The following is a 15,529-nucleotide window of genomic DNA, read 5'->3' as shown; positions in this document are numbered from 1 at the left end:
TCTTCAGATTTCCAGTTTAATACTATTTAGTACATTTCTTGTATGTTCATCGTTCAGGTCTCAGCTAGCATGTTCTCTCTCCAAAGAGAACTTCCCATCTTATTCAGAGATTTCCTTTCTTAGCACAGCATACCACTTATTTCTGTCACAGCTTCCATAATAACTTGATATCATTTTATTGCTATTTTTTACCTGTTTATTGTTTCTATCCTCCCTACTTCTACACATTGTTAAGTTTCCTGAATGCAGAAACAATGTTTATCATCTTCCTCTGTATGTATGTTTCCTTCAAGTTTAAGTTAAATCCCCAGTATCAGTTATATTCATCTCTTTTGGCTCTGTCTTGAGCAAAATCGTAAGATAATCTGGTCAACTTTTATATATATGAGTCTTTGTGTAGTGTAAACTAATGTAGCCTCAGTGTTTTCCATATAGATAACTCCATGTTCTCTACTTCTTCCTCATAGAGTTCCCCTACTCTTCTAATTAGTTTCATATTTCCCTGTTCAAGGTAGAGCTCCAAACTAGCTAAATATACTAATACAACTCTGGTAAAAAGCAAATCATTGTTGAATGTAATGAGAAAATGACCTTACAATTCCTAGAGTAGATAGTATGTTGCTATTTCTGAATGGAAAAAACGAAGTTTAATAGAGATAGATAGATAGACCCTAACTCAAAACCTAGCTTTACCAATTTACTGGCTTTGTGACCACAGGCAAATTAAATTTCTCTAAGGCTCAATTTTCTTATCTTTAAATTAATCATCTTATGCCCACAGACCTGTTTTTATAATTAAACTATCTTATATTAACTACAGATTAAATACCAGGTCCCCTCTTTCCTTCCTGTATCTTTTTTCTTTCCTGACTGTCCTGTCACTTTTTGATATCTCCAATTTTTAAGTCCATTTTTGAATTGGGATCATTTCTCCTACTTTTCCACACCCAGTTCAGAAGATGAAAACTATACTACAAATTTGATGCCTGGGACACACAGGAGTTTATATTCTTGGAAAATTCAAGGAGTTTTTGACAGGGATACTGAATTTTCTACAGGTTGGTAAAATAATGGAACCGCAAGAAGCAGAGGTAGTCCCAATCATATATTTTTTAGATAAGTATGACAGATGAAAACTAAAGAGTCAGAAGGAGAGATGGTTGCATATCTTCATGTTTACCAACATGCAAAAGCATTTTAAACCTAAAATTCTTTCATGCAATGGCATGCAAAACCAAACGCAGCGTAAAGAAAGGGGTGATTGCAAAGAATGCAGAAGGTATAGGCAACCAACTGAAATAAGCTTCAAGTTCATACAAACCTCCAACATTAAATTGCTATGTCTGATATAAATGTTTTCACCATCTAGTCTCTCTCTCTTTTTCTGTGAAAATGAAAGAGGGAAAAACAGAAAAGCATAAAAAATTAAAATGTTGTTCTTGCGGGAAAAAACTGCAAATTGGCAAACCAAAAAAATTAGATGTCCACAGCGCAGCATATGCCAACATGAAATGGTCACAAAACTACAAGGACACACACAGAACACATTACCACTAGAAAATGGATGACCCTATTCATGAGTGATGGAAGAAAGTGATGACCTTATTTAAATAGACAGTGCTCCTGGCTTCATTGGCTTCTTACATAGTAAGCTATTTTATGCTCATTTTTGAAATTCAACTGTTTGAGAGTTATCTTAAAGTCCATGACTTTAAGAAGCTTTGAAATCCCATGTTCCACAGCATGGAGAAATGCTGTAAAATGTTATTTACCTTCCTGAGACATAGTTCATACTTAGTAATACCACAGTAGGTACATTTCTAATACCTTTCATAAGAAAGATCTAAGGGCACTTTATACACGATTAGTCAATATTCTCTTCAGTAAGGAGTGATACATCCCTCTCTATATTTCGGAAGAATGGGCACAGAGCAGCAAAACACACAGTTATGAACAATGCCAGGTGTTGCTGCTATGTTTTTCATAGTAAGTATGTATCAAATATTGTCCGTTTCCAAGAATATGATGCCACTGAAATATTTCTTATCAAGTTTAAATATGAAGGATAGTTTTGGTCTTCACTAGTTACTTCATTGTTTTTAAAAAGGCATTTTCCTCCTGAGAGGTTTATTTTAATGAAAAATTTCAACAAATAGTATAGGATTATAATTTCTTCGCTATACACATATATGTGAGTGTATGCAAATATATATGTGTGCAAATATATATCTGCGACTTGAAAACAATTTCTGATGAAGAGAAATCAATGAAAAGAATGGATCACTGTCTTTTTAATGCACTGTAGAAGTCAGCATGGGTGACGATAATGCAGTTTTGTGAAAGTGAAAAATGGCTGACCTTCCTCATTCTTATCAGATCTTCAGTTTTTTCTGCAAGCTTCTGTTTTGCCATTATTAAAAAAAAAAAGAAAAATGATAAAATATTGGCTCAATGAAGTTTGTTTGAACCTTTATAATATTTTTTAAGGGAAGGGAGTTGGGGAGAAGAAAAAAAAAATTGAGGAGGGAGGAGAAAAGGAACAAGTGGCCTGTTGGCACAAACCTGTGTTTGGTCACCATTTGAGGTGGGTACTGTGACCTCGATGTGGGTTTTTTCCACCTACATTTAAGAAATAAAGTGGTAAAAACATTTCAGGTTAGTAGGTTTCTATGAGTAGCATTATTTCTAAATAAGCCGCATCTTTAAGCTGGTTGCAAAATAAGCTGATACATGATCAACATGATGCAGTCTTATGGGGGTGTGACAGGAAAGGACATTACTCTTCAATGGTCATCTGTTAGTTCACCATCATATTTTCAAGGCTGAAGAGGTAATTTGGACAGCCAAATGATAGTAAAAGAAAATTACGATAATTATTCCACTGATGAAGAAAACATTTTTAACACTTATTAATAAAAAAGTACTTATACAAAAAATAATTTGGGCTTAAATAAGGCATGTGTTTTTGTTTTGGCTTTTTTTTATGATCTAGAAGTACTTTAACACTTAAAAACGAATTTACAAATGAAGATATCAAGGTAGGACATACATGACAAAAACAAAAAAAAATCTTTACAGTTAAAGCACACATATAATAAACACAAAGAACATAAATACAAAAAAAAATTGTTAGTTGATCAATATATTTAAGGAGGCACTTTCACTTTGAGTTTATTAGGCAACAAAACATCAAAATAAACTCAATTCAAATTGTTACTGATGCATGCAATTACTTCCATGGCTGATTTATAAATAAGCACACATAGGGCTCAGCTGCAACATTCAGCAATCTGTAATCTCCTCTCCAGAGAGCGGGAGCCCTTGTGTTTGGTGGATAAATAAGATTCATCCTTAATAGTAGGAAGAGAATAACTGCGGCCTCCTGCCTAGCTTTGAAATGCCTTTAGTAATAGTCATTTTATAGACCCCAAATGGAGCAAGTATGAATTTAAGAAACCCAAACGGACTTTTAAGAGGAAGCGTTTTAGAGTGAGCAATGCCTAAAGCAGTAGGTATTTCAAAATTGGAAAATTTTTTATTAAGGATCAAATCAGTCACTTTGTATCATGAACTTCTTTATAGAACCTCACCAATCTGTGGTTTTGACACATTCTTTTTAATCACACTTGGCAGCATTACCTTGGAGTATAATGTCATTGTGCTATTTTCCCTAGGACGGAATGTAGAGAACATAACACCAAATTTTGTGATACTGTCAAATCATAAGCACATCCAGCTACAGTACTTTTAACTACCAGGATAACAGATAATTTGTGTCATTTCTACTATGAATCCCATTATATTTAATGTGTGGTCATTAGCAACTTATTTCACCTAAGTTTTTTATTGAAAAAGTGGAGACAATATACCCACAAAGTAGTGAATGTTTAGCAAATAGCAGTTTTAAATTATGTTGCAGGGGCACTTGGATGGCTCAGTCATTGAGCAACTGCCTTGAGCTCAGGTCATGATCCCAGGAGGTCCTGGGATTGAGCCCCGCTTGGGCTCCCTGCTTAGCGGGAAGCTTGCTTCTCCCTCTCCCACTCCCCCTGTTTGTATGCCCTCTCTTGTTGTCTCTCTCTCTCTCTCTCTCTGTGTCAAACAAATAAAAAAAAATATCCAAAAATTTTTTTACAAAAAATTATTTTGTAAAGCTTAAATTACTTGTTTCAATGAATAATGACCTTTTGCTTTTTTCTAACAGCAACAAAGTGAGGGCCCCTACTTCAGTCTAAAGTGGAGGCCAAGTAGCAAAGGTAGTCAAGCCCCTTCAGAGAACATTAAATGAGATAAAGGTGTGCATAGGGGCGAGGTACTATTCCACACCTGCAACATAGGTCTTGTCAAATGACTCAAGATGCAAAAAGCTACTTCTATCTGGCGCCAAATTCGTGTTAGCTAATGAAATTTATATAGTGTTACAAGGTTATTTTATTACACTATTGCTTTATATAATAACTATGGCTTCAGGTAAACTCCATAATTATTTTCTATTGTTACAAATAAAATCAACTCAGAGTCATCCTTAATTCTGTCCCTACTATTACAGAAGGTTATCAGAGGTGGTTTTCAGTCTGATCTTTATGTAAGTATCTCAAAACATATACATACCAGAATTAATCAGCAAGAAAACCACCTACTGGTACTTAAATGGGAAGCATAGACCAGGAAGTGATCTCTCCCCTCTATCAGGTTCCAAGAGCAACAGGAACCTGTTCTTGATACCTGTGTCTGACTTATAGGCCAAAGAACAAGTATGGGGGCATCTGGGTGGCTCAGTCAGTTAAGCACCTGCCTTTGGCTTGGGTCATGATCTCAAGGTCCTGGGAGCAGGGAGCCTGCTTCTCCCTCTGCCACCCAGTCATGCTTGCTCACTCCCTCTCTCTCAAATAAATACACAAAATCTCTAAAAAAAAAAAAAAAAGAACAAGTATGTTAGCAGAACACCAAAGGAATCTTAGCCACTCATAAAGATTCCTTTGCCAACTCCAATAATCCAACACTTTCCAGTTAGTATAACAAATGGAGGAATAGTCAAAAGTGCCAGATGAGATATCCTAACATTAAAAACTGAGGTAGTCTAACCTTAAAAAGGCACTGTGGATACTGAACCTAATGGCCAGTGTCATACACATCTGGCTAGGTTAAAAAAAAAAAAAAGCAAATTTCTACCATTTGCTCAATTTTTTTTCTCTGTTTAGACTTAAGTTGGTCTCAAAGGACAGTAAAAATGGCATGTCATGTAGAACAGCTTTGTTTTGTTTTGTTTTAATACAGTCAAAACAAAGCCAAATTGGCCGCTGCTCTACAGATAAACTAGACACTGAACTGGGTCCAGAAGAACAGGATTAATTCGTCTGCCAAGATAAGAGCACTTACTAAGGTCTTCCATGGCTTAAAAAATTTGGGGGGCTTTAACTTTCTTAACAGACATATAAAAACATAATTTTGAAAAAAGCACTGCCTCTAGTAATTCCTGTTAAACACAAGTATCACTGTTGACATGTCAGTAATTCTGAACATCTCAACTACATCACAGCCTAAATGTGCTTAAAAGGCTAATCAACACATTGAATATCAGTCCAGCTACTGTTAGTCCTGGGAAACCTACTAATTGGTGATTTTTCAACAAGATCAGAGACTGCGGTACAATCAACGCAGAACTATAAGCAACTCAGATCCTACACAAGGATCTTTGCCTTTTGTAAACAATTTGATTTGAACAACCGCATAGAAGTGCTTTATGTAATACTAATTGGGATATTCTCCGGGTATGTTGCTCATATACTTATCTTAGGAAATCAAATTCTATTATAATCCTATTAGCAGAGATTACCTTTAAAAAGGAATGTGGAGATTCCTTCTGGATGAGTAAAAATTATTTTTAAAAGCAGATGATCACAATGCTGATGTGCTTTATAGGCACCTTTTTTTTTTTTTTTTAAGATATAAGTTAGTTAACTGTGTAGGTAGGTTACCTGAAAACTTCTCGGATGGTTTAGTCTTCATGACATAATTCTATGAAAATATTTTACAGGTTCATGGGGAATGCTTTCTTTTAGAAAGAGTAAAGAAGAAATAACTTTGTGAGAACTCTACAAGAATCAATGCTTTGAAAACTTTCCTGGCCAAGGAGTTAACATGTTTAAACCAGAAGTGAATTAGCCAGATATTTGGATTTATGGCATACCTTCCATGCTTCTGTGGGTTCCGGCTCAGCCTGCCCAGGTGGCACTTCTTCCTTTTGCTCTTCAACCTTCACTGTTTCCTTCTGTGCTTTAGAAACCTCTGTGTCCTGACTCTGAGCAATGGCAGGTGCAGAGGTGGGCCGGGGACTTCGGTCTGAATCAACAGCTGCTGCTACGTGAGAAAGGGAAAAGGGAAGGATAAGTGACGGCAAGAGTCACTATACTACTTCAGAGTCACCAGGTAAAATAATTGTGAATCCAGGACACAGTGTCCGGTGAGCTATCCCACAGAAGTTAAAAAATAAATCCTTAGTGCTCTGCCAGGTTACTGATGGCATTAAAAAAGCTAAAACAGAGAAGCTAAACTATGCTATCACATTCCATAAGGGGGGTGGAACAGATCCAAATACGAAAAGAAAATAAAAACTCTTTTTATTAAAAAGTTAGCAAGATTCTTTAACCTTGTACTCTGTTAGTTTCAAGAACCTGCAATGTAAGGGTGCCTGGGTGGCTCAGTGAGTTAGGCATCTGCCTTCAGCCCAGGTCACGATCCTGCGGGTCTGGGGATCAAGTCCCACACTGGGCTCCCTGCTCAGTGGGGAGTCTGCTTCTCTCTTTCCCTCTGCCCTTCCCCCTGCTCATGCTCTTTCTCTCTCTCAAATAAAGAAAATCTTTTAAAAAATGAATAAATAAATAAATAATCTTAAAAAAAAAACTGCAATGAGTCTATGGAGAAAAAAAAGAGGCTAATTAAGTCTGACTTCTTTCATGAAGCCGTATTGAAATACACATCCATTTATTTATAAGTGATTTTAGGAAACTAAAAACTATGTTCTAGGAAAAAGGATCCAATTTCTTCTTTTGTGTTACAGCCCCTCTTCTCTGATATATCTAGGGCAGTGGTTCTCAACCAGGAATGATTTTGTCCCTCAGACAATATTTAGGAATATCTGGAGATATTTTTGATTGCTGCAACTAGGGAGAGAAGCAGGAGGGGGTACTGGCCAAGGTTGCTGAGATTGAGGAACCCTGACTTAGGGAAAAGGCTGTATAGATACTGCTCTAGAGACAATATACAATATAGGCTTAGAACAAAAGCTTGATCTTTCAAAGTTAATAGTTGTTCTGGGTTGGACTATTAGGCAGCTAAGTTTCGGATTGCTTACTTCAAAAACAACTACTCATACTCTTTTTATGATTTTTATCTTCATTCTTTCAGGGACTAAAAAACACCATATACATACTTTGTAGAAGACTCACTTATCTGGCAGTGTCTAGAAATACAGTGTGTTTCCACATGATTTACTTATTTATTTTTAAGTAGACTCCACACCCAGCATGGAGCCCAACTTCTGGGGCTTGAACTCATGACCCTGAGATCAAGACCCGAGATGAGCTCTAGTTGGATGCTTAACTGACTGAGCCACCCACATGCTTCTCCACGTGATTTAATATCTCTGATAACAGGTCATTATCCTTTCATGAACTGCGATTTTTAATTTTTAATTATTTTGCATGGAAATCCTTACAACTTTTATTGTATGCTTTCTTGCCTTCTTAAACTGAACATACTGAATTTCTCTTCTTTTTAAAAAAAGATTTTATTCTATTATCTTTCTTTTTGAGAGAGACAGAATGTGTCTGAGTTGGGGGAGGGGCAAAGGGAAAGGGAGAGAGAGAATCTTAAGAGGACTCTTCACAGAGAATCTCAACCAGGAGCAATGCCCGACACGAAGTGACGCTCCACCTCATGACCCTGAGATCATGACCTGAGCCAAAATCAAGAGTCTGATGCTTAACTGACTGAACCACTGAGACAACTCTGAATTTATCTTGATAAATTTAGATTTATAAGTAGTAAATATTAGCTTAAAAAAAAAAGGAATTCCATGAATTAGAACAGACAAAAAATCGGAATTCACAACTACTTCATATATACAATTCCAAGGAAAAAATGCTCGTTTCCCAGTAATAATCTCCAGTGAAAGAAATCACTTCTCAAAGTACACAGAGGGAAAACCAGAGAAACAAAGGAATCGTCTATCTTCTAATGAAAATTCTGTGGCCTCTTGCAAGTCCTTGCTACTCATGGGTGCTGGTGCTCTAAGCTACTCAGTGCAAGAATGGCAGATGGCAGACCAAATCTAACAACACAGGGGAATGTGACAAAATATTTTGCTCACAGTTGTGTTAAACTATCATTATACATGTGTATTCACACCTCCTCCCAAAGAATTAATTCAACTCTGCCTGGCATCATAGAAACATAGCCCATGCTTTCACCATGTGTTATTTTGCCACTTGCATTTGGTTTTAATCCAATACTAATACTGCAGAGCCAAATGATTTATGTCTTTGGTATTCCTAGCCCTGGCAATCTGTACCGTCTGTGGCAAAGTAGGTATCAGTGTGGAAACTGGCAGTTAGAAACAGAGGCATCAAGTTTTACTGTTTGTAAAATGTAGATGATATTAACTCTACAGAATAGTTAGGGAAGACATATTCAATGGTTATGAAAATATTTTATAAGACCTACATATTAATAACTTTTAATGTCATACCGCTAAGTCTCTTTTTTGTTGTTATGGGTTAATATCATTTCAACACCCTGTTGGGAAAAAAATAATTACGTACACGCTGATATGCAATTCAAGTGAAAGATTTCACCTGGGAGCCCTGGCGAGAAGCAAATTTCTTTTCTTTTCTCAATAAGAAGATACAAAGCATGGATGACAACAGAGAATCATGGTAGTGTTCTTATTTATTTTAGACATCTTTATGGAGATATAATTCACATAACATATAACTCACCCATTTTGATAGTATAATCCAATGCTTTTCTGTATATTTTTGGGAGGGTAGGGATGGCTTTTTAAGATGTTTTGGCTCTTCAGTTTTGTGAACTTGTTAGCCATTACAAGATTTAGGTGCATATATAGAGAAACTTTAAAAACTCAATCATTTCCCAATTCTGAATGTCTAGACAAAGAAGAGTGCTGTGATCATCTTATGGACCCATTAATTTCAGTATTATATAGCTCTTATCTAAAAACAAGAGCAACTTTGAAACAGTTATATATTAGATCAGTGAAGAGTAAAACTCAAAACCATCACACTGAGTAAAAGAAGCCTTACATTTTACGTCTAGCTCTGCTACTTACTAGCACAGTCTCTGCTAGTATGGTATGGGCATAATAGGTAAGTAGCAGATCGGTGATTCCATTATTAGAAGGCCCACACGAATCAGCGGCAGATCTTAAAACACAACAAAAACATAGCCGATGCTCAGGTCCACCACAGACAGAAGATTGGGTACTTGTTTTAAAGCTCCAAAGATGATATGGATGTATTCCCCTAGCAAGAATCACTGCACCATTATTTGCCAAGTGGACGAACCGTCTCGTTGTGTGACCCTAACATGTTATGTAACTTTCTTGTGCCCCAGTTTTCTCATGATTAAACCAAGAATTCCTAAATGCTTCTTGTTCATTCAGTTCTTGGTACTAAATAGGAATATATGGAAATGGTTTGAAAAGGAAAAAGTGCAAAAAAGTATAAGCTGAAAAATCTTTGTCATCATTATTAGCTATCCTTGGGACTTACCACAACGTATAAACTGGAATCTGAACCAGTTTTAGCTTCTCAGCTGGTGAAGCAGATGTCGCTTATATTTTATAGATATATATACAGAGAGATGTTTATGTAACTAAATATATATGTGTACATATATATATGTATATATAAATAAAAAGGAGGGCCTAAAAGGGAAAATTCTCTTTCTTAAAGACGAATAGAGAAGGAGCCAGGAAAAGGAAGGAAAAAGAGTTTCCATAGACCTGTTACTAATTCTTGTACTGAGAAGATAGCAGACAGAGAAAAAAAAAAGACATTTGGAAATAAAACAACAACAAAAAAATTGTCCTATTTAGTTTATATGTAATTCAGAGGTTTAAAAGATAGTACCACATGTCAAATATTTAGAACAGTGCCTGAACATACTAACTGCTCAATGAATATTAATTTTTTTATTCTTCCTCTCCTAGGAAAACAAAAGTCATCATGATGAAGAGTACAAAACATGGGTCTGAGTTAACAGTCCCAGACTCTTCTAGTTCGGTTGCTATATGACCTTAGGCAAGTCACTTAAATTCTAAGATTAGGTTGTAAGAAATAATGAACAGCAGTGGGTATCCATTTCAAGAAATGAAAAACAATAGTTCAATAAAAGCAGAAAGAAAATAATGAAGATACTAGCTGGCATAAATTAAAGTATACCCAATATGAAAAAATAAGAAAACCCCAAAAGTTGGTTCTTTGAAGAGACTAATAAAATTAATAAAATTAATACATCCAGGGGCGCCTGGGTGGCTCAGTGGGTTAAAGCCTCTGCCTTCGGCTCAGGTCATGATCCCAAAGTCCTCTGCTCAGCAGGGAGCCTGCTTCCCTTCCTCTCTCTCTCTCTGCCTACTTGTGATCTCTCTCTGTCAAATAAATAAATAAAATCTTTTTAAAAATATTTAAAATACATCTGTAGCAAGACCATTCAAGAAAAAGAAGCACAGCTTAGCAATATCAGGAACACAAAAGGGGACATTGCTATAATTCTTAGTGATATTAAAAATATATCCAACGATGTGAATAAATTTAAAAATTTAGATGGAGGGGCACATTGGTGGTGCAGTTGGTTAAGCGTCCGACTCTTGGTTTTGGCTTGGGTTGTGAGATCAAGCCTAGAGTCAGCTCTTAGCTTGGCATGAAGTCTGCTTGGGACTCTCTCTCCCTCTCCCCTCCCCCTCCCCTTGCTCTCATGCTCTCTCTAAGATAAAGAAATAAATCTTTTTTTAAAAATTTAGATGGAGTAGACATTTCCTGGAAAAACACAATTACCAAAACTGAAATAAGAACCAGAATGGCTTAATAGTCTTTTATCTAATAAAGACATTGAATCTGAAAGTAAGGAACTCCCGGACAAGGAGATCCTTAGGACCCGATGGCTTTATCGGTGAATTCTTCCACACACTGAGAAAGAAATAACACCGATCTTATACAAACTCTTCCAGAGAACAGAAAAAGAAAGAATCCTTCTCAATTTATTTTATGAGGCCAGAGTACACTTGATACTAAAACCTGACAATATTATAAGAAAGGAAAATGAGAAAAAAGAAAGAAAGGAAGGGAGGGAGGGAGGGAGGAAAACATCAGGCCTATCTCTCTTATGAAAATAGTTGAAAAAAAATAGTTGTGAAAAATTCTAAAATATTATGTAAGAAAAACATTATAATCAAATTGTGTTTACTCCAAGAATGCAAAGTTGGTTTAAGGACTGAAGGCCAATCATCTATTCTACCACATAATATAAAAAGGGAGGAAAAATCATATTATTACAGCTGACCCTTGAACAACAATGGGGTGAGGGGTACCAACTCCCTCGCACAATTGAAAATCTGTGTATAACTGACTCCCCCAAAACTTAACTCCTAATAACTATTGTTGGCTGGAAGCCTAACTGAAAATACAAACCATGGGTTAACACATATTTTGTATGTTACATATATTACATACTATATTCTTACAATAAAGTAAACTATAGAAAAGAAAATGTTATTAAGATAATCATGAGGAAGAGAAAATACACTGAAAGCATTATGCTGTATTTAAAAAAAAAAAAATCTACCTGTAAGTGTACCCACGCAGTTCAAAACCATATTGTTCAAAGGTCAACTACATATCAATCATGAATTAAAAAGCATTTGATAAAAGTCACCATTCATTTATGATAAAAACTTAGGAAATTAAGAATAAAAGAAAACTTGCTTAACTGATAAATGGTAGCTAACAAAACCTAGAATAAACATCACACTTAGTTATGAAATACTGATGGTTTCTCCCTGAGACTGGGAGTGAGACAAGTATAGAGAACTCCTACAGCACTGTGTATTATAGAAGACTGATGAATCACAAACCTGTACCTCTGAAACCAATAATACATTATATGCTAATTAACTGAATTTAAATTAAACATTAAAAAAAAAAAGAACTCCTACAAACTAGTAAGACAGACAACACAATAAAAATATGAGCAAAAGTTTGGAACAGGCACTTCAGGAACAATGATATGCAAATGATCTACAAAGGATGAAAAGGTACTCAACTTCACTAGTCATCGGATTTGAATGAAGGTTTGAAAAATTAAACATCAGCAAAAAAAAAGTGCTTTTCTTCCAGGTAGAAAAAATTAAACAGAAGGACAACAGCTATAATAGTATATGTGCTGCCAAAGCGAGCACAACAACAGCTATAATAGGATATTCTTTTTTTTTTTAATTTTTTTATTTTTTATAAACATATATTTTTATCCCCAGGGGTACAGATCTGTGAATCGCCAGGTTTACACACTTTAAAACAGCACTCACCAAAGCACATACCCTCCCCAATGTCCATAACCCCACCCCCCTTCTCCCAACCCCCCTCCCCCCAGCAACCCTCAGTTTGTTTTGTGAGATTAAGAGTCACTTATATAATAGGATATTCTAATGCACTTAAAACATCCAATACAAAGTGGAACATAAAATCCAGCTCACATTCAGCTAACAGGAAAAACATAATCTTCTTTTCAACATTTATTTATTAAGCACTTATAATGTAGCAAGATTATGGTAATTATCAACACCAGTAAAGATTATGCATCTTAAAAAAATTCTCAGAATTTTTTTCAAAGGAAAAGGGAAGGAAGAAGCCATCCTGGAATTTATGAAGGTAAAAAGGGACTGATCTAGGTACCAGAAAATTTACAGGATTCCAAGTTTGTATTGGCAGACTATGTTAACTTTGGACAAACTTTTTTAGGCTCTAGGTTTCATTTCTATAAAATTAGGTGGCTGGAAAAAATGATTTCCAACAATTTTTTCTAAGTCCCAGAACTCTGATACTAATGGTAAAGCCATCAAAGCTGACTATCTTCCCTTAGAATTCTCTTACATGCTTTAGTTTTAGAATCTCAACCATGACCATAGCATTTTCAAGACAAATTTTTTGGAGATCCCCTCCCCCCAACCTCAGCATAGAGTATAATTTAATAAGAATTACCTAATATTAGTCAATAGAGACATCAAGATTTTTTAATATCTTGGATTGTGACATTTCTACAAGCTAGAAAAATAGAGACAGTTGGGATATAATTTCTAAAAGTAATATAAATCTCTCGACAAGTAAAGCTTTCTAATTTGTTCAAGATACCAAAGCTCATGAACACTTCAATCTCTGGTTATTTTTGCTATTAGAAAGAAAAGATACATCAGGCATAGTATCTAAGTAATGAAGAATTTCTAATTAATGGAAAAGCCATGGGATACGCGGTATCATACAAACCCAGGTCTAGCTTTGCAACTTACTGTCTGTGACATATTGAAGAAGTAATTTAAATTTTCCAAACTCAGTTTCTCACTGAAAATTGTGGATAAAAACAATAAAATAATAGCTCCCCAAACCCAAGGTAAACTAAAAGTAGGAGACTTTACTGGACAAGGAAGGAGATGCCTGATGGTATTATATAAATATGGCAGACATGAAGATTAAGTGGCCACATCTAGAATCTACCTTGTCCAAGACAGAAGTCTTGATCTTCCACCCAACTGTGCTTCTCTCTCAGACTTTCCCATTGTATTAAACGATCAAGCCTAGGAATAAACCTTGATTTTCTTTTCCTTACCATCTCCAGCACTTAATTTATCAGTAATTCTGTCAGGCCTACCTCCGAAATGTATTTCTGACCACTTTTCCCTGTCTTTATTGCCAATACTCAAGTCCTAGCTGTCATCACCTCTCACCCAGATCCTGCAATTGACTTCACCATGCTTCTCCTTTACTCCCCTTCAGGGAAGCATTCACCTGGCAATCAGAGTGGTCTTTTAAAAATGGAAATCAGATCATATCACTCCCTCTAACTGCTTTCCACTGCAACCAAAATAAAATCTAAACTCTTTAGATGGCCTGCAAGGCCTTACACAATCTGGCCTCTCCCACTTCCTCTGACCTCACTTATTTTATTTATTTATTTATTTACTTGACCCCTTTCCTCTTACTCACTAGGAGCCAGACCTTTGCTACCCAACATGGGAGCTACTAGCTACACATGGCTATTTAAACTTAAAACTGAATTAAAAATCAGTTCCTTAGTTACATAGCCACATTTCATGTTCATAATTGGCCACATCTGGCCACAGGCTACCAAAGTGGACATCACCAAACAGATCTCCATCAGAACACAAAGTTCTCTGGGACGGTGATGATCTAGACCCATGTCAACCTCATTCCTACCTCCACGTCATTGAACTTGCTACTCCCCCCTTGAGAATATTCTTCCCTGGATGTTGGGATGGCTGACTCCTTCTCATAATTCAAGTCTCAGTTCAAGAAGCTCCTCAGGGGGACCTTCTAAATTTAGATATAGATCACTCAGTCTCAAACAGTTACCCAGTGTCCCCCATACCCAGATATTCTTTATCTGTCACCCTGGTTTTTTTTCATAGTATGTATCGCTATCTGAAACTGTTTTGTTTTGTATGTTTACCCATAAAATGTAAGCTCTGTGAGGGCAGAGACTATGTATGTTCACAGCTGTCTCTCCAGTAACTAGAACAATATTTGATATGTAGGAAAGGTAAAGTAAATTGTTGAATAAAGGAAAATGTGAGTAAGTATCTGAAAGAACACGGGTTTTGGAGTTAACCCAAACTGTACTCCAATCTACTCATCAGCTGTCATATCTTTTTTTTTAAGTTTTAATTTACTTATTTGACAGAGAGAGAGAGAGATCACAAGTAGGCAGAGAGACAAGCAGAGGGGAAGGGGAAGCAGGCTCCCTGCTGAATAGAGAGCCTGACACGGGGCTTGATCCCAGGACCCTGAGATCAGGACCCGAGCTGAAGGCAGAGGCTTAACCCAGTGAGCCACCCAGGTGCCCCCAGCTATCATATCTTAAAAAAACTTATTTAATCTTTGAGCCCATATTCCGAAGGTCTTCATGATGATTGAATAAGACAAAGCCTGTAATCTGCCTTATCCTCTTCCTCTTTAAGCAGCCCCTTCAAAATCAGGACAGTAGAGAAACATCAGAAAGACAGAAGCAGGAATTGCAATATGGAAGCACAAAAGTTCTACTCCTTGGGGAATCTTCTTTCCAAGTGTGGCTGACTCATTCCGGATTCCTCTTAAACTGAGGGAAGTATCTCTCATACATGCTCCCATAATGCAACAAACCAAAATATGGCAGCATAATTCTGGATGATATAAAACAAAACAATAATGCTGTGGCCAGAATATTAACAGTAACTTAATGATAG

General features: G+C 36.2%; 1 protein-coding gene across 25 annotated transcripts in view; it reads right to left on the bottom strand.

The window, feature by feature from the left end:
• Positions 1-15,529, bottom strand: part of EPB41 (erythrocyte membrane protein band 4.1) — a 199,325-nt gene that overhangs the window by 46,057 nt on the left and 137,739 nt on the right. For 13 of the 25 annotated variants that reach the window (XM_059136905.1, XM_059136891.1, XM_059136885.1 and 10 more), the window contains exons 12-15: positions 6,191-6,360; positions 2,563-2,619; positions 2,359-2,400; positions 1,322-1,384 (exon numbers count right to left, since the gene is read on the bottom strand). In XM_059136905.1, the coding sequence (XP_058992888.1) occupies positions 1,322-1,384; positions 2,359-2,400; positions 2,563-2,619; positions 6,191-6,360 (332 nt within the window). The remainder of the gene's footprint in view (positions 1-1,321; positions 1,385-2,358; positions 2,401-2,562; positions 2,620-6,190; positions 6,361-15,529) is intronic. The other 12 variants (XM_059136886.1, XM_059136903.1, XM_059136906.1 and 9 more) reach the window with 5 other exon arrangements.

The sequence above is a fragment of the Mustela lutreola genome, chromosome 10 (assembly GCF_030435805.1).
Source record: "Mustela lutreola isolate mMusLut2 chromosome 10, mMusLut2.pri, whole genome shotgun sequence".
Taxonomy (NCBI): Eukaryota; Metazoa; Chordata; class Mammalia; order Carnivora; family Mustelidae; genus Mustela; species Mustela lutreola.
This window is presented reverse-complemented; position numbering and strand designations above follow the sequence as displayed.